This window comes from Equus quagga, chromosome 12 (genome assembly GCF_021613505.1).
Source record: "Equus quagga isolate Etosha38 chromosome 12, UCLA_HA_Equagga_1.0, whole genome shotgun sequence".
In the NCBI taxonomy this organism is placed as follows: domain Eukaryota; kingdom Metazoa; phylum Chordata; class Mammalia; order Perissodactyla; family Equidae; genus Equus; species Equus quagga.
The window spans coordinates 66,535,649-66,555,401 of NC_060278.1; the positions used below are offsets into that span (position 1 = coordinate 66,535,649).

At 37.9% G+C, this 19,753-nt stretch overlaps 1 protein-coding gene and 1 long non-coding RNA gene across 2 annotated transcripts in view; both read left to right on the forward strand.

Moving 5' to 3' along the window:
• LOC124248863 (uncharacterized) overlaps positions 1-8,622 on the forward strand; it is a 42,356-nt gene extending 33,734 nt beyond the window's left edge. The window contains exon 3 of the long non-coding RNA XR_006891164.1: positions 8,495-8,622. This is a non-coding gene — a long non-coding RNA (uncharacterized LOC124248863). The remainder of the gene's footprint in view (positions 1-8,494) is intronic.
• A 7,886-nt stretch (positions 8,623-16,508) lies between these two features.
• LOC124248862 (biogenesis of lysosome-related organelles complex 1 subunit 6-like) lies at positions 16,509-17,265 on the forward strand. Its single transcript, XM_046679436.1, has 2 exons — positions 16,509-16,787; positions 16,959-17,265. The coding sequence occupies exons 1-2, from the start codon at positions 16,564-16,566 to the stop codon at positions 17,251-17,253; spliced, it is 519 nt and encodes a 172-aa protein (XP_046535392.1). The 5' UTR covers positions 16,509-16,563; the 3' UTR covers positions 17,254-17,265.
• Positions 17,266-19,753: the final 2,488 nt, after the last annotated feature.

Sequence of the window (19,753 nt, forward strand, 5' to 3'; positions counted from 1 at the left end):
CACAGCAACAAGACAAGGGTGTCCGCTCTCACCACTCTTATTCAACATAGTACTGGAGGTTTTGGCCAGAGCAATTTGGCAGGATAAAGAAATAAAAGGAATCCAAATAGGCAATGAAGAAGTGAAACTCTCACTGTTTGCAGACGACATGATCTTATATATAGAAAACCCCAAAGAATCCATAGGAAAACTATTAGAAATAATCAACAACTACAGCAAAGCTGCAGGGTATAAAATCAACATACATAAATCAGTAGCATTTCTATACTCTAACAACAAACTAACAGAAAAAGAACTCAAGAACACAATCCCATTCACAATTGCAACAAAAAGAATAAAATTCTTTGGCATAAATTTAACCAAGGAAGTGAAAGACCTATACGATGAAAACTACAAGACTTTCCCAAAAGAAACTGATGACAACATAAAGAGATGGAAAGACATTCCATGTACATGGATTGGAAGAATAAACATAGTTAAAATGTTCATTCTACCTAAAGCAAACTACAGATTCAACACTAGCCCAATCAGAATCCCAGTGAAATTCTTTACAGAAATAGAACAAAGAATCCTAAAATTCATATGGGGAAACAAAAGACCCTGAATTGCTAAAGCAATCCTGAGAAAAAAGAACAAAGCTGGAGGCATCACAATCCCTGACTTCAAAACATACTACAAAGCTATAGCAATCAAAACAGAATTGTACTGGTACAAAAACAGGTGCACAGATCAATGGAACAGAATTGAAAGCCCAGGCATAAAACAACACATCTATGGACAGCTAATCTTAGACAAAGTAGCTGAGGGCATACAATGGAGAAAAGAAAAAGTCTCTTTAGCAAACGGTGCTGGGAAAACTGGACAGCCACATGCAAAAGAATGAAAATTGACCATTCTTTTTCACCATTCACCAAAATAAACTCAAAATGGATCAAGGATCTAAATATTAGACCTGAAACCATAAGCCTTCTAGAAGAAAATATAGGCAGTACACTCTTTGACATCAGTATCAAAAGGATCTTTTCGGACACCATATCTCCTCAGATGAGGGAAACAATAGAAAGAATAAACAAATGGGATTTCATCAGATTAAAGAGCTTCTTCAAGGCAGGGGAAAACAGGATTGAAACAAAAAAACAACCCACTAATTGGGAAAAAATATTTACAAGTTATATATCTGACAAAGGGTTAATCTCCATAATATATAAAGAACTCACACAGCTCAACAACAAAAAATCAAACAACCTGATCAAAAAATGGGCAGGGGACATGAACAGACATTTCTCCAAAGAAGATATATGGATAGCCAATAGGCACATGAAAAGATGTTCATTATCACTGATCATCAGGGAAATGCAAATCAAAACTACATGAAGATATCACCTTACACCTGTTAGAATGGCAAAAATAACCAAAACAAAAAGTGACAAATGTTGGATAGGTTGTGGAGAAAAAGGAGCCCTCATACGCTGTTGGTGGGAATGCAAACTGGTGCAGCCACTATGGAAAACAGTATGGAGATTCCTCAAAAAATTAAAAATAGCACCACCATACGATCCAGCCATCCCATTACTGGGTATCTATCCAAAGAACTTGAAATCAGCAATTCCAAAAGTCCCATGCACCCCTATGTTCATTGCAGCATTATTTACAATAGCCAAGACGTGGAAGCAACCTAAGTGCCCATCAACTGACGACTGGACAAAGAAGATATAGTATATATATACCATGGAATACTACTCAGCCATGAAAAAGGATAAAATCATCCCATTCACAACAATGTGAATAGACTTTGAGGGTATTATGTTAAGTGAAATAAGCCAGATAGAGAAAGATGAACTCTGTATGACTCCACTCATAGGTGGAAGTTAAACATGTAGACAAAGAGAACTGATTGGTGGTTACCAGGGGAAAGGGGGGGTTGGGGGAGGGCACAAAGGGTGAAGGGGTGAACCTACAACAAGACTGACAATAACGTACAACTGAAATTTCACAAGGTTGTAAACTATCATAATCTTAATAAAAAGTAAAAAAAAAAAAAGAAAAGAAATAAATGAATAAATAAATAGGAGAGAAGGGAGTGTTTTATCTTACAGTAGAATGCCAACTAATAGTGGAGTTAGAAGAAATAATGGAGTTACAGAATTACCATTTTTTAACCATTGTAGTAAAATTTTACTCAAGGCAAGAATTATCAATGGAAACTAAATCTGGAGAGTGAAAGTTCGAAGAGAAACAGAATATTTACTCAAAGTATCCCCCACAGTTACTTATTAATTACAACAGGAAAAACAATAACTATCGAGTGGAGAAACCAGACAACACCTTCACAAAGCGATCACAATCGACATCATCAGTGAAGTGTAAACAGACATCATGTGCCTCCTTCATGGGACACCTTGAAAGGGACAGAGTGCCATTTAGTCAGCATTGCAGCCAAAGCGCACCAAACTTATCACGAGGATGCATTAGAGAACACAAGTTTAAGATCATTATGTAAAATAACTGGCCTGTGTTCTTCCAAAATGTCCACGTCATGAAAGACAAAGAAAGGCTGAGACACATCAAGTAAATGACATGATCCTGGATTGGATCCTGGCCCAGACAAAAGTTGCTTATAAAGGAAATTATTAGGGCAATTAATGAATCTGAAATATGGACTATAGATTGCATTCAAATTATTTATTAAATTTCCTGATTTTAATAACTGTACAGTGGTTAAGTAAGAGAATATCCTTGTTTATAAGGGGTGAAGGGGCAAGGTGTATGCAATCTACTTCTGAATGGTTTAGAAGAAAAAGCACGTATTTTATATATGTACACACACATATATAGACAGAGAATTATAAAACAAATGTAGTAAAATGCTAAAAATTGGTTTACCTAGGTATATGAGAGTTTTATTATTCTTGCAACTTTTCTGTAAATTTGAAACTATTTGAAGTCTGAAATTACTTAAACATTTATTTTAAGTGATCTAGAAATAAAAATTTAAAAATTAGTTTGAAAAAAGAAAAAAATCAATTGACCATGAAAGTGAGGATTTATTTCTGGACTCTAAATTCTATTCCACTGATGTGTACGTCTATCCTTGTTCCAGCAGTACACAGTGTTGAATTAGCCTAGCTTTGCAGCAAGTTTTGAAATAGGGAAGTGTGAGTCTTTCAAATTTATTTTTCCTTTCCAAGATCATTTTGGCTATTTTTGGTCCTTTGAATTTTCATATGAACTTTATAATCAACTTGTTAATTTCTGTACAAAAAAAAACTGGGATTTTGATAGGGAAAGTGTTGAATCTGTAAACTAGTTTGAAGAGTACTGCCGTCTTAACAACATTGAGCCTTCCAATCCATAAACATGGGATGGCTTCTCATTTATTTAGGTCTTTATTAACGTCTTTCAACACTGTCATATAGTTTTCAGTGTATAAGTCTTATATTTCTTTTGTTAAGTTTATTACTAGATATTTTATTCTTGTTGATACTATTGTAAATGGAATTATTTTCTTAATTTCATTTTTGGATTTTCACTGCTAGTGTAGAGAATACAATTGACCCTTATATATTGATCTTGTATTCTGCAAACTTGCTAAACTTGTTTATTGGTTCTAATAGTGTTTTTGTGCATTTGTTAGGATTTTCTATATACAATATCATGTTATCTGCAAATAGAGGTAGTTTTACTTCTTCCTTTCCAATTTGGATGCCTTTTATTACTTTTTCTTGCCTAATTGCCCTAGCTGGATTTTATAATTCAATCTCAGAGGCTTTGCTTTTTATTTCAATAGAGAAATAATTTATATACTGTAAAATGCACAAATCATAAGTATGCAGCTTGATGGAATTTTATACGTGTGTACACATAACTGCCAATCAATATATAGAATATTTTTGCCACCCCAGAAAGTTCCCTCTTTGCAGTCAATACTCTTTCTCTGAGAAACCACTGCAAACTTCTATTACCATACATTAGTTTTGCCTACTTTTGAACTTCATCTAAGTGTAATCATACAGTAATACATTCTTTTGTATCTGGCTCTTTTACTCAACATAACGTTTTGAGATTAAGAATGGATGCTGTGATGTACTGCCCAGATCCCTCTTTCAAGACGGAGGCAAATGCCTGTTCAAGTCTTTTGTCCATTAAAAAATTGGGTTATTTGACTTCTTTTCTTGATTTATAGGAGTTATTTATAAATTCTGTATATGAGTCCTTTGTTAGATATTGCTATAGCCTGAGTGTTTGCATCCTCCCACGTTCATGTGTTGAAATCCTAACATCAAGTTGATGATATTGGGGGGTGGGGGCCTTCTAGAGGTTAGTAGGTCATGAGGGTAGGGCCCTCATGATTGGGATTTGTGACCTTGTGAAAGAGGTCCCACAGAGATCCCAAGATCCTTCTACCTTGTGAGGGCACCGTGAGAAGGTGCTGTCTATGACCCAGAAAGTGGGCCCTCAACACATAAGGAATTTACCGGCACCCTGAACTTGGACTTCCCAGACTCTAAGGAATAAATTTCTGTTCTTTATAAGCTACCCAGTGTGTTATAGCAGCCCCAATGGACTAAGACAGGCATATATGTTGAGAATATTTCTCACAGGGTATGGCTTGCCTTTTCACTTTCTTCATGGTGTCTCCTGATGAGTATAGATTTACATTTGTGAGGTCCGATTTTTCAGTTGTTTTCTTCTGTGGTCTATAAATTTTGTGTCTTTGCCTACCCCAAGTTCACGATAGTCTCCTATGTTTTATTTTAGGACTTTTATAATTTTAGCTTTCACATTTAGTTCTTGATCCATCTTGAATTAATTTTTGTGGATGGTATGTGGTAGGGGTCAAGGTTCATTTTTTTAAAATACAGATTTCCTGAGCTGATATTTTAAAAGTGCTGAAAGAAAGAACTGCTAATCAAGAATACTGTATCTGTCAGTTATCCTTCAGAAATGAAGGTGAGATAAAGACGATCCCAAACATGCAAAAATTGAGGGAGTTCATCACCATGAGACCTGTCTTACAAGAAATGCCAAAAAGAGTTCTTTAAGTGGAAATGAATGAACAGTTTTTAGTAACATGGAAACATATGAAAATAAACAACACACTGGTAAAGACAAGTATATAGTCAGGTTCAGAAGAGTCCAATACTGTAATACGGTGGCATGTTAACCACCGAACTCTAGTATAAAGGTTGAAGGACAAAAGTATTAAATAGCGACAGCTATAATAATTTGTTAATGGATACACAATACAGAAAGATGTAAAGTGTCACATCGAAAACATAAAATGTGTGTTTTGGGGAATAAAAGAATGTAGAGTTTTTGCGTATGAACAAAGTTAAGTCATCATCAGCCTAAGATAGACTGGTGTACCTACAAGATGTTCCAAGTAAGCCTCAGGGTAACCACGAAGCCAAAACCTGTATTAGATACACACCAAATTAAGCGAAAGGAACAAAAGTATTCCAGTATGGAAAATCATCAAATCAGAAAAGAAGACAGCAAAAGAGGAAGAAAGGAGCAAAGAAACCATAAAATAGCCAAAAAACAAAGAACAAGATGACAGTCATAAGTTCTTACATATCAGTAATTACTTTAAGTGTAAGTGGATTAAATACTCCAATCAAAAGGCATGGAATGGCTGAATGGATTTGAAAGACATTCCACACAAAGGCAAACCCAAAGAGACCAGGGGTAGCTATACTTACAGCAGACAAAATAGACTTTATGTCAAAAACTGCAAAAAGAGGGAAAAAAGGGTTATTGTATAATGATAAAGGAGTGGATTCATCAAGAATATATACAATGGTAAATATATATATACCCAACATTGGGACACTTAAATATATTAAACAAATACTATCAGATCTGGAGGGAGAAATAGACAACAATACAATAATGGCAGGGGACTTCAAAAACCCGCTTTCAACAATGGATAGATCATCCAAACAGAAAATCAGTGAGGAAACATTGGATTTGAACTATACTTCAGACCAAATGAACCTAACAGACATATACACAACATTGAATACAACACAGCAGAATACACATTCTTCTCAAGCACACACAGAACCTTCCTCAGGGTAGATCATAAGTTAGGTCACATGACAAGTCTCAGCTCATTTACAGAGACTGAAATTATACCAAGTATCTTTTCTGACCACAATGGTGTGAAACTAGAAGGCAATAATAGGAGAAAACTGGAACATTCACAACTATGTGGAAGTTAAACAAGACACTCCTGACCAACCAACCAATAGGTCAAAGATTTTCTGCCTTCCTGTAATTGCCTACATAACTCTAATTAACATGACCTCCCACTAGTTCTTGATTTTTTTGATCTTTTCACATTTTCTACTAAAGCTCTGTTGTATTACATGAGGATTCAGTTCACGTATACACTTTCCTTATCTTCCCTTCTTTAGTTTTGGTAGGTAGATCTTTTGTATTTGTCTGCTGGTTACCTTCACCAATATTTCTTTCCCTATTTTCTAATTCAAGCCACTCTGCCATATATTGCTGCTACTACATACACAGAAAAACAACATTTGCTTTATGTATTTCAGACAGACACTTGTATGTCACTCTTCTGGTTGTAAATATTCTCTCCATTTTGGATCGGAATGTATTTTTCATCTTTAATTCAATCTGCATCACTTCAATTAAAGGACAGAAAAATAAAATTCACATGGGAAGCCTTGTGTGTGTGAAATGGAACCCTCATAAAATATTAAACCACGCACACACATACACACACAAAACCAAACTCAGCACCTGATTCTTCCTTTTATCTGAGTAATAAGGGTGAGTCACTCTTTGAAATCCTCCCTGGGATCCATGTAAATGACCAAGACAGTGAGGTAGTAAATGATCTTCAAAGTGGGCATCCTTCCAACAAACGTTTGCATTGATTTCATTATTTCTAAAGGCTGATTGACGCCAGAAAGAACAAAGAGATAAGGCAAAAACCATCTCTTTCATTGCCCCTCTATCTTGTATTTTAGAATGAGGATGTGATGTTGGACAAATTCTGTGGTCATTTAGGGAATTTTAGACATCCCCTGCTGGGGGGCTATGGCAGGCTAGCGGGTGGGGTAAGGACAAGCTGCACCATGGGGTCAGGTTTTCAGAAGTTCTGTGTGCTGTTTATTAGTTGTTCTTTATGACATTTGGGGATTAAACTTATTTAAACAGGTTAGAGACAACCAATCAGTTATTCTGACCTAATATCAAACCATTGCTTTGTTTGAACTTTTAGCTTTTAATGCTATAAAGTACAGTATGGCACTTCCATATTGCAGATGAAGAAACTAGAGTGGGTTTTCAGCATGTATTAAATAGAAATAAGGAAAAGATATCAGATGCCTTACCCAAGAATTTCCTGGTAACTGAGAAAGGAGGACAGAAAAAAAGATGAGAGGGATGGGAGGACAAATGAAGTCAGGGTGTGTGGGGAAAAGCCAGAGGCACCAGGACAGCAGGACTAATTTATGAGAAAGAATCTTTTCATTATGAAGAAAATTATTCCAGATTCCTAAATATAAGCATGCGTTAACAAGATTTAATGTTGAAAATTTTATTGAGAATACTTACAATATTATTGAGACAAGTAATGGGAGATTGAATAATATATTAGTATCCAAGAGGGAATGGTTGGTTTCAATTATCTTAATCTGAATACAGAGGACAGACAGAAAAGGACCTGGAATTTTAATCATTCGGGCAAAAGGAATTTATCTTTGAGTTTACCCACTGACAACTTTGGTGAGGCAAGGCGAGTTGGAGGACTCAAGTTCTAACTTGATGCTGTCCAATAGAAATATGGTGCAAACCAGACATGTAATTTTAAATTTTCTTATAGCCAAATTATAAAAAGTAAAAAGAAACAGTGAAATTAATTTTAATAATACATTTCACTTAAGCCAATATGCTCAAAATAGTCCATTATAAAAATTATTGAGATATTTTACAGATTTTTTATTCTAAGTTTCAAATTTCAGTATATATTTCATACTTATAGCATATCTCAAAAGAGATGCTAAATTTTCAATATGTGAAATGTATCTGTACTAAAACAATAAAATTTTATTTAACAGAAACCCATTCTTACACTTCTTTAGTTTTAATAATTAATTAAAATGAAGTTAAATTAGAAATTCGGTTCCTCAGTTGCAGTAGCCACCTTTCAAGTGCTCAATAGTCACATGTGGATGTGGTCTGCTGTTTCGGACAGCATACCTCTCACCTAAAGGTACCCTTAAGATTTCCATGCAGTCCAAGCCCATCGCCAGTCTTCCCGAAAGAACTTCTTGGGTTAGAACAGTTGTAGTTTGTGAACATCCCAGCTGTTCTGTGTCCCTTCACATTCCTATGTTGAAACCCTAACCCTCAGTACCTCAGGATGTGCCTGTACTTGGAGACAGGGAATTCCAAGAGGTATTTGGGTACATCGAGGTCATGTGAGTGGGCCCTGATCCAGTATGACTTGTATCCTTCTAAGGGCAGGAAATTTGGACACGTGGAGAGACACGAGACATGCACTCGCACAGAAGAGGGGCCATGTGAGGACACAGCAAGAAAGGGGTCACCTGCAAACCAAGGAGAGAGGCCTCCAAAAGAACTAAGCCTGCTGACACCTTGATCTTGGACTTCCAGCCTCCAAAAGTGTGAGAAAATACCTTTCTGGTGCTTAAGCCCCCTAGCCTGTGGTATTTTGTTTTGGCGGCCTGAGCTGACCAATACACTGGTCCAGTAGCTAGAGGGTTAAAAAAAAATTGGGTAAGCTCTTCATCATTTCAGATGCGTTCCTCCTATTTTGTCACCAGCTTTATATTTTAATGTCCCACAAATCCTTAGAGCTTGGCTCTCTGAAAACCATTTTAAGAAAAAGAAATACCCAGAGGGTGTGTTTTTTTTTTTTTTTTTTAAAGATTTTATTTTTCTCCTTTTTCTCCTCAAAGCCCCCCGGTACATAGTTGTATATTTCGTTGTGGGTCCTTCTAGTTGTGGCATGTGGGACGCTGCCTCAGCGTGGTCTGATGAGCAGTGCCACGTCCGCACCCAGGATTCGAACCAACGAAACACTGGGCCGCCTGCAGTGGAGCGCGCGAACTCAACCACTCGGCCACGGGGCCAGCCCCCCAGAGGGTGTGTTTTTTAAAACTGGCCTTGTGTGCAAGTTCTTGAGTGGTTGGTTGGACAGGGTGTTGTGTGTGTTTTCCATTTGGAAGGTGGGGAGTGAATGAGTCACATCAACAAACCACAGGCGCACGGCTGTGAGGTTCAAAATGAAGTGTCCATGCGCATCAAGCCGAACCTCTTGCCTTTGTCCATCACAGACGTCGAGCCTCTTCATGATCGCCAAGGTTCGTTAATAGCGTTTGTTCTATGCTAATACAATCAGAAAATTATGCAAGCCGTCTATTCCTTCCCAGAGAGAACAGGGTGAGCAGCCATTAGTGATTCACACTGATGAGCCTTCACTAATTGCGCAGAATGTAATTAGTGATTATATAATATTTGAGCTCTTGCAACTGTCATTAATGTCTGCGATTCACCAGAGATGGGCCCTACTGAATGGAGTGTGATTGCCGCATGCTAAATCTAGTTAATCCGGGGTATGTTAATCAGCACAGGATATACTTTAGGCAGTGGTTAAAAGCTCTGGCGACCTCAGAAAAAACCCTGCCATCCACCAAAAGCTGAATTGCTTACAATAGGCATCCCTTTCAAAAAAGAAATTTAATAACTAAATGGCCTGGAAAACTTGAGGGCAGAGTTATTGGATAGTATTAACATTTAGATTTTTCTGTAACAGATACAGTGACCGAAATGTTGTAATTGTGCTGGCATTAATTTATGATACATTTGACTATTGACTCAGGGAGTATTATGTGCTGAAGTTATAATGGTTTTGTCCTCGGCTAAGGAGAACTGGATTAAGAAGTAGTTCTTTATAAGAGGAAAGACGGCTATTTGTTATTGTCCAGAGCCCTCTTAGAGCACAGTTTTGGAATTCATTTTATGGAACAAAGTTTGAGAAGCAATAACATTATAGTGATATTTTGCTTCCTGTAATAAAAGTTGTGTTCTAAGATAGATTCACATGATAATGCATTTCACCATGTCCTGAGTTAAGATAGATTTTCAAGACATTTGCAGCAGATGCTATGGATGCCCTACTCTGTGTTCGCTGGGTCATTGAGTTCACCCACAGTTGCATTGGCCAGTTCCCATATATACTGTAAACTTCCCACCCCAAGCATCTTTCTCTCTCTGCTTTTCTTCCCTGATGCTTTCTTTTTTCTTTTCTTTTCTTTCTTTTTTTTGGGGGAGGAAGATTGGCCCTGAGCTAACATCTGTGCCCATCTTCCTCTATTTTATATGTGAGACTCCTGCGACAGCATGGCTTGATAAGTGGTGCATAGGTCCACACCCAGGATCTGAACCGGCAAACCTAGGGCTGCTGAAGCAGAGTACACAAAATTAACTGCTATGCCACAGGGCTGGCCCCCTCAAATGCTTTCTTTAGTACCCCCGTGAGCTTGGTCAACCCACTTGTAGGGCAAGCTGTAAGTGTCAAGGATTCAACAACTCTGGGATAAGTCTCAACCAAAAGGAGGCTTGGTGGAGAGATACCCTAGCTTCCCCATCCTTTGGGGGACATTTCTGAGGGTACGTTCCACACAGTTTCGCAGAGGGTCCCCTGCACCATTGAGTACCATTTGTTCATAGTGGCAACCTGCTTGTTAACGCGGTCTTTATTAGTTTTTGTCCCTTTTCTGTCTCCCTTCCTGACTCCCTCACTTATGTTTCCTGGGATCATCTCCTAGGATGCCTAATTTTATGGGTCAATTCGAAAAGCTGTCGGCTGCTCACATTAAATATTATTTCTGGATGTGTCTGTGAGGGTGTTTTTGAATGAGCTTAGCATTTGGATTGGTGGACTCATTAAAGGATTGCCCTTCCCAACGTGAGTGGGCATCATCCGATTCTTTGAGGGCCCGAACAGAACAAAAGGCTGAGGAAGAAGGCATTTGCCCCTTTTTTAGCTGCCTCACTGGTAAGCTGGGCTATCTCATCTTCTCCTGCTCTTGGGCTCGAGACTGAATTATGCTACTGGTCTTCCTGGATCTCTAGCTTGCAGGCAGCACATCGTGGGACTTTTCAGCCTCCATAATCCTGAGATCCAATTCCTCATCATATACACATAATCTCCTATTGGTTCTGTTTCTCTGGAGAACCTTGACTAAAACACCTCCAAATAAACTACCTGCACTCAAACCCTTGCCTCAGGGTCTGCTTTTGGAAAACCCAACAAAAACATTCCCTTTTTACTATCCATTTCCAATACTTCATCACTCTAACTGTGGTAACCTCCAGTAGCCTCTTCATATGTGTAGCAAGCCCTGAGTAGTACTCTCCTGGTATGTATAGTTTTTACTGGTGAATTGATGTGAATTAAAATCTTTTATACAAACCATAATTTGTGCTTTAAGTGACAGTACATATAAATGGTTGTTCCCAATGTAGAATTTACAGGTTTACAAATTTCCAAGGCCTGGTCTAGTTTTTCATAAAATAATAGGGCAACTGTAGAACCCAAGGAAAACAGAAACTTAGGATTTATGTGATTTCCTCCCATTTATGTATTTTATATAAATAATAAATTCTCCGGCATCTTTGCTTTGTAAGGCGCTTTCTAGTGGCTGTTTAACCAGCTCAAAGTCTCTGAGGTATCGTTTGAGAAAAGTTCTCTGAATAATAATGACAGGAACTCGGACCACCACTTATTCTCTACCAGGCACTGTGCTAAGCTTTCTGTTTAAGAGCTATCATCATCCCCAGTTACAGATGAGGAAATGTGGCTTAAAAAGGTTAAGTGATATCTTGCCTGAGGTCCCATGACCTTTAAGTGGTGGAAACAAGGGTGGGGGCCTAGACGCTCCTTGCTTTAAAGTCCATTGTTTGCTTTGAGGCTGATAATCAAAGAGATCAGGATGCTCCCCTTGCATCTCTGCCTGATTCTCCTTCATTGGCCTGCACTAAGTCAAGGGCCAAGACACCATAGCAGACATCATGTCTGCCCCGGCAGTCTCGTGCACACTAGCTCCCCAAAGCCATTGCCTGTGTCTTTTTGTCCACAGGCTGCCCTCAGGGCTCTTCTGCTCTGAGGCCAGTGGAGATGCTGGAATTTATGTCTCCTTAGGGGCAGCCTGTAACAAAGTCACATGGAAGGAGCCTGCCTGCCCTGGTCAGGACACGCTGAGGCGGGATCTGTACTGTCCCCAGAGCTCCCCTGTTGGGCTGAACCAAAGCCACGTTCCGGACAGTTGGCTTGATACTGTGCCTGGGCTGGCCTCCTTCCCTGTCCTCCTTCCCCACTCTCCCACCAGTTTTTCCTGGGCTCAGTTCTTAGTAAGCAGTGTTCACAGGAACATTCATCTTAGGGACTGCTTCTGGAGAACCAAGCCTAAGACGGAATCCATGAAAAGGTCTGTGAATTCTTGGAGCCAAAGCCACCCAGGGAGGTAAACCTGAAAGACAAACTGAAATTGGGAAGTATGAACAAGGTTTTTCATTATGTAGAACAGAATAAAATTGGAATACAGTTGGAAACAACTTGGACATCTCTCAATAACGGATGAGTTAAATAAATTACAGCACATTCATACAACGGAATAATATGCAGCCATAAAAAAGAATGAAGAGATTTCATTTTAAATCAGCAGGAGTAAATTTAATCTATTGGATAGGAAGAAAAAAAAAGAAAAAGGACTAAATAGAAAATATAAAATAAGAAGATAGACTAACTTTTAATATATTAGTAATTGTAACAAATGGATGTGACTTAAAAACAGACTCTCAGACTGGATTTAAAAATCCAATGATATATACAAGAGACACTCAAAATGGAAAAGTAAAGAAAATTAGAAAATAATAGGATGAAAAAACTGTGGTGGGAAAATATGAATCAAAAGAAAGTCGGTGAAAATAAATGTCAAGGGATGTAATGCAGAGCAAGGTGACTTGCATAACAGCACTATATTGCATATGGAAGGTTGCTGAGAGAGTAACTCTTAAAAGTTCTCAGCACAAGAAAAAGAAGTTCTGTAACTATGTAGGATGATGAACGTTAACTAGATTTATTGTGGTGATCATTTCACAATATATACAAATATCGAATCATCGTGCTCATTATGTTATACACCTGAAACTAATATAATGTTGTATGTTAATTATACTTCAATAAAAAACAATTGCTGTAGCAATCTCAATGTTCAACAAAATAAAATTTAAGGCAAAATACCATTAACAACAAAACAAAATGTTATACAACTGTAGAGGAACAAAAAGACAAAAACATCTACCCATCCTAACTACATACGGCCCTTGTGGATCAGCAACAACTGATAAAACCGCAGAGAGAGTTAGATAAACCAACAGTTGTTCCTGGGGTTTTAATACAGCCCTTTCAGAAACTACTAGACAAAGGACATTAAAAAGAAGCAGAGATATAAAAATCTGAACAGTACAGAACAGCTTCAGCTCATGGACGTATATAGAGCTTTATACAGAAAGAGGGAGAGAGATTGAGTTTTCTTGATCACACATGGAACATTTTTGAAAACAAACCATGTATTAGGTCATAAAGGAAATCTCAATAGATTCCAAATAACCAATATTTTTATTTTCTCTATTTGGCTATTTTCTCTGCCATAATGGAATCAATTAGAAGTGAATAACAAATCTGATAGGTTTTCAAATTAAAAACATATTACTAATTAACCCCTGAGTTAAAAATCACTAAAGAAATGAAAGAATATTTAGAATTGAATAATTAAGCCCTGCTTATCAAATTTGTGGTTTATAGCTAAACACAGCACTTACAAGGAATTTTTTTAAGCTTTTAAATACATTATTAGGAAATCAGCAAGGTTAATAATAAATAAATATTCAAGTAAAACATTTGGAAGAAACACAACAGGACAAGACCAAATTGGACATCTCAAAAGAAGAAAGGAATAAAGAGCAGACATTCATGAAACAGAGAAAAAATAAAAAAGAGTTTTAAACTAAAAACGAGTTCTTTGAAAAGATTGATAAGATAGGCCAACCTCTGACCTCTGCACATAAAGAATGACAAAAGGAAAACAACTATAGAAACACCAGAAACTTAAATAAAGTAAAAGGATATTATTATGTATGTATGGTAATGATTCAAAATTCTATGTTGAAATGGTTAAATTCCTAGACAAAAATATAATATCCCAAAATTGGTGTAAAAAAATAATTTGAATAACCAATAAAAATTAAATAAATTGAAATCATGGTCAAAGATCTCTTTTTTTTCTAAACTTCACATGCCTAGATGATTAAAGTAAATTCTTAAAAAAAATTTCAAGGAGTAGCTAGTTCTCACCATAAACAAAGTATTCCAGAAAATGCTGGAAAGAATAAAGGCTGCCTGATCCCTTTTATGGTATCGTTTTGGTTCTAAGACTTAATGAGTACAATACAAAGAAAAATCATAGGTCCATTTCATTTATGAGGATAAGCGCAGAAATCCTAAATAAAATATCAGTTAATTGAATCCAATAGTATATGAAAATATTTCAAGATTGAGTAGGATTTATCCCCCGAAAGTAAGGATAGTACACGCATTACAATAATAAAATGAAGGAGAATATCATAGGGTTTTCTTAATTAATGCAGAAAAAGCACTTGATAAGGTTCAGCACCCTTTTATAATAAATTTAGCAAGTCATGAACATAAGAGAACTTCTTTTAGTTGATAAAAGTTTTATACCAAAAGTTGCAGCAATCCTTATACTTAATGGAGACTTTAAATCCATTTTCTTTACTATAACACCATTGTTTTATGTAACAATGGGGTGTAAAATGGGGTCATTGGGTTGGAGGATGCCAGGTACAATTAATACAATATTATCATAACGAAAACAGGTATTCATTGACCAAATGCTTAGATAAATGCTACATGCTGAGATTCTCACTCCTCTTTTGGAGCTTCCCAGAAAGCTAGAAGTCAAATCTTCTCCATCCAGATAGAAGACCGAAGACTAGATTCCTGGAAATCTGAACAGTCCAAAAGGAAATATCCAAAGATATGGATATTGAAATTTTGTCAACAAATAGCCCACCCAGATTACCCAGAGGCTGGAAATCAAAAAGCTCCATACAAAAGCAATAAGTATGTATACGACACAGTAAAAAGATCAAAACACGTGGATTTGGAGTCCGAGAGGAGTGGGGCAAAAAATGGGCAGAGGCAATGTTTGAAGAGATTGTAACTGAGAACATCCCAAAGCCGGTAAATGGTATCAGGCCACAGACTCAAGAGGCCCTACGAATCTCAAGCACAGTGAATGCAAAGAAACCATACCTGTGGCCATCATGCTGACACTGATGAAAACTAAAGAACCAGAGAAAAATTTGAAAGTAGGTGGGGAGTAGGTGGGAGTGGTGGGAGAAGACACGTTAACAACATTATTCCACAGTTTCCGTTGAAAAATTAACTATAAGTTTAATTGTTGCCCCTTTGAAGGTGAAACACTGAAAGAAAACAATTGCCCAACTCAAATTTATACCCAGTGAAAACATCCTTAATAGTGAATGTGAAAAGGCAATGTTTTCAGGGAAGCAAAAACTGAGATAATTTGTTTTCAGAAGAACCATATTTTTTTTTAAAAAATGAAGACAGAGAAAAATTATCCCCCTAAAAAGCACAGAAATGCAGAAAGAGTATTGGAAATGATAGATATACATATAGTTCTAACTCGGTGCTTCCTAACTGAAGGCGAGTTTGTCTTCTGGGAGGCATTTGGTGCTGTGCGTACACATTCCTGGTTTCCACAACAGGAAGGAGTGCTACTGGCACCTAGCAGGCAGAGGCCAAGGATGTGGCTAAACATCTTATAATGCATGGGCCAAACTTCCCTCTCCCAGCAAAGAATTATTAATGCAAAATGTCAAGTTTCAGTGCCGAGGTTGAGAAACTGACTTAAGTAAATATTGATTGCATTAAATAACAAAAATATTGTCTTATGGTGTTAAAATACTTAACTAAAAATAAAAGTTAATAATAGCACAAAATTTAGAAAGAACAGATGGAGTTAAAGTGTCCTAGAATCCTTGAACTGTCTGAGAAATGGTAACAACACTAATTTATAGTAGACCCTAATAAATCAAGGTGAATGTTGTAATCTCTAGGGCAAACACTAAAAGAATGATAAAAGAATGCATAACTTACTAAGAGAGAGCAAAAATGGAATAATAAAGACGCTTGGTTAATCCCAAAAAGGGCAAAAAAGAAGAGAAAAAGCACAAAGAATAGATAGAAAACAAATAGTAAGATGGTAGATTTAAACCCAAATATATTAGTGTATATGTTAAATACAAACAGACTGAACATCTTAATTAAAAATCAAGACTGTCACTTCCGGTGCGACCGTCGCTTCTGTCCGGCTGGGCGCTGGATGCGTTCGGTTCCTCCTTCCTGCATCTGACAGTCCACACAGCTGCCCCTTGCCTGTTACCAGCGGAAGGGACATGAGCGTCCCTGGGCCGTCCCCCCCGGACGGGGTCCTGTCAGGGCCGCCGGACTGTCTGGGGGCCGCGGAGGCTACGCTGGGTTTAAGTGACACTTCTCCAGACGAAGGGTTAGTAGAGGACCTGATGGTAGGCGACAAAGCTGTGGAGCAACTGGCCGAAGGATTGCTTTCTCACTACCTGCCCGATCTGCAGAGATCCAAACAGGCCCTCCAGGAACTCACGACCTCTCTGGATTGCCCAGGCTGGTGTGTCATTTCTTTTTGTGGTGGTCAGCTTTCAACTGGCTGTGAAGTGCTGCTGCCCTAAGACCTACCCTTTGAAAATTTATCTCACAAGCCTTTATGAGGGCAAAAGGAGAGGAATAATTAACTGTGTCCATTTAATAAATATTAACAGAACCAAGTTGTATTGTTAGACACACTGGAACAAGAGATTTCAAAATTTAAAGAATGTCATTCCATGTTGGATATTAATGCTTTGTTCACTGAAGCAAAACGCTATCATGGCAAGTTGGTGAATATAAGAAAAGAGATGCTGATGCTTCATGAAAAGACATCAAAGTTAAAAAAAAGAGCACTTAAGCTGCAGCAGAAGAGGCAAAAAGAAGAGTTGGAAAGGGAACAGCAACGAGAGAAGGAATTTGAAAGAGAAAAGCAGTTAACTGCCAAACCAGCTAAACGGACGTGAGGAGTCGGCCGTGCGTGTTCCTTCCCCTATCCCGTGTTCTTTGGATGTAAGATGACTTAAGTGGCGCCTGAAGTTAAAGTGGTGCCTTATACCAGTGTGTCACATTTTGAAAACCTTTTCCCAGAAGCCCTGTGTCTGCATATCTTCATTTCAGCCTTTAAAGAAGCTTGTTTTCTAAGTAGAAGACATAATGTGTGTTGGTTTGGATATTTATATGTAACTTTTTCAACTTCTCTTTTGCTTAATTTTAAAATTCCTTCTTTTGGCTTTGAATCATTTATAAACTGGAGAATGGTTTGATTGTTTTAATAGTCTACACTCTAAGTGGTTAAAAATCAGTGTGAATTTTTTAGCTTCATAATAAGTGTGGATTTAAAAGTTGCAGTTTCTTATTTTATGAAACGACTTGCCTTTCTGGTGGTACATTGCTGGATTTTGGCAATTGCCTTTTCATTACTTGGTTAAGAAGAAATGCCAGCTGGTTAATCACATATGCCGCTGGAAAAGAAGTGGTGTAAGCCCTTGTGCAGAACATGATAGAAAGTGTGCACACAGGAAATAATAGCATCTTAGACATGGGATAGGTGAGCAAGATGCCAGATAGACTTGGCTAACTGTATGCTCTGTCTGCTTCTTAGCATTGTTGTTGCTGTTTAGTTCTTACGAAACTTCTGGGTTCAAAGGAGATGAATCTGTTCCTAAAGTGTGGCTGTGGTGGTGGAACTGTCACACACAAATGCTTAAATATTTGTAACACTTAGTTGTCACACACTGAGATACAGTTGTCAAGTGTATCAGCCCATCTTTCCAAATGGGAGGTCTAATTGCCGTTTCTGTCTATCCTCTGATTGGCTGTGTGGCCTTAATGTGGTTACTTTTTTGTGCTTTGCAAAAATTCTTGAAGTAGAATGGTATATATCAACTGCCCATTCTGTAGATAATGACAGGAATGGTGAAAAATTAGTAAATAACTTCTACACAAAAGAGGCAGCATGATAACCTTTAGTGTTTTCTAGATTTTTCCCTCCAGTATTATATGTAGGAACTTATTATGTGAGGGAAATATTATGCAGTTTCATTGTTTAATATTGAGAGTATGTTATTCACTGTTTTAGTATTATTTAATACCCAACTGGTCTTCAATCTCTGTTCCATGGAGACTGTACAGAACCTGTAAGGCTGTCTGATTAGAATGTGTATCTGTTATGATCTGCATTACATTTTTGGTAAGCTGGAATCACTACCTCTGATCACCTCTCAGGCTAGTTAATGATGGAGAGGGCCTTGGATTTAAGTTGAGTGCTAAGAACTGGGGGGGAGGAAGACTGTTACTGAGCTGACATCTGTGCCAATCTTCCTCTATTTTGTATGTGGGATGCCACCACAGCATGGCCTAATGAGCAGCGTGCAAGTCTGTGTCCAGGATCTGAACCCAAGAACCCCAGACCACCAAAGCAGAGCGTGTGAACTTAACCATGCCACAGGGCCCGTCCCCTGGCCCAGATTCTTATATTCCTTTGGTTTATGTTGAGCATGTGCTGAAGAAGCACTTGCTCTTTGGTCCATGCTCTGCAGCCTGGATCGCCCGAGGGCATTTATTTCACCTTACAGAAGTGTTCTGCTTGAACCTACTCCTAAAAGACCGAGGTAGGGCATAGTGAGTTTAGAAACAGACAATGAAGAGCGACCCGTGCTCACTAGTATATTCTGGCAGGGCATCCAGTGCTGTCACATTGAAGTCCTTCCAGAGGCCCTGACTTTACTGAGCTCTAAGATTGCCAGGTTTCCACTCAAAACTTTGCCCTCTGATTTCTTCAGAAGGGGTTCTTGTAAGCTACTGGGATGGCTGATGGCAAACTGTATCCCAGAGAACCTCTTCAGCTTGTTTTCTCTAGAAGCCCTTGCCTCACAGTGGTAATACTGTCCTTTCTTTACACAGAGAAACTTGTATTTATTATGAAGTTAAAAAAGTTTGGGAGTACATACATAGGTATTAGATGCACTTCAATGAAAAACAAAAATGGTTATTATAGAAATTCTGATGTTTATCTCTGGGAAGACAGAATGGAAGGAGAATAACAAGGGACGGAAGTTGTGCACAATTATTTTTCTTTTTTAACCGAGGCACATAGATGTTTAATTCATCCTTTAAATTGTATGTTTTAAATTCTGTGTTTATATTATACATTTCATAAGAAAATATTTTTAAAAAGTGATCTGTCAATGCCTATATTATGTTCTGGACACAATTCCAATGTGTGGATGGGGGTTCTCCCCACACTTCCAGTGATGCTTGGACATCAGTTGAATCTCCTACAATTTAACTCAGATCTGACACTATCTACCAGAAGACAGCATCAGAGTCCACAGGTAAAGGGCTCAGTCCCACAAGACTGCCCTCCACTGCAGATGCCAATCACAAGCTTAGGTTGTTACCTGTGCTTCCGACCAACCATCTGCAGATTGGATGTTCCAGTGATCCCCTCCAACTCAAGATACT

Bases quoted from the DNA above. Each gene is read 5' to 3' on its own strand.
- LOC124248862 (XM_046679436.1), top strand. From the start codon at position 16,564: ATGAGCGTCCCTGGGCCGTCCCCCCCGGACGGGGTCCTGTCAGGGCCG. The intron at 16,788-16,958 runs GACCTCTCTGGA...TAATAAATATTA, and splicing joins CAGGCCCTCCAGGAACTCAC to ACAGAACCAAGTTGTATTGT.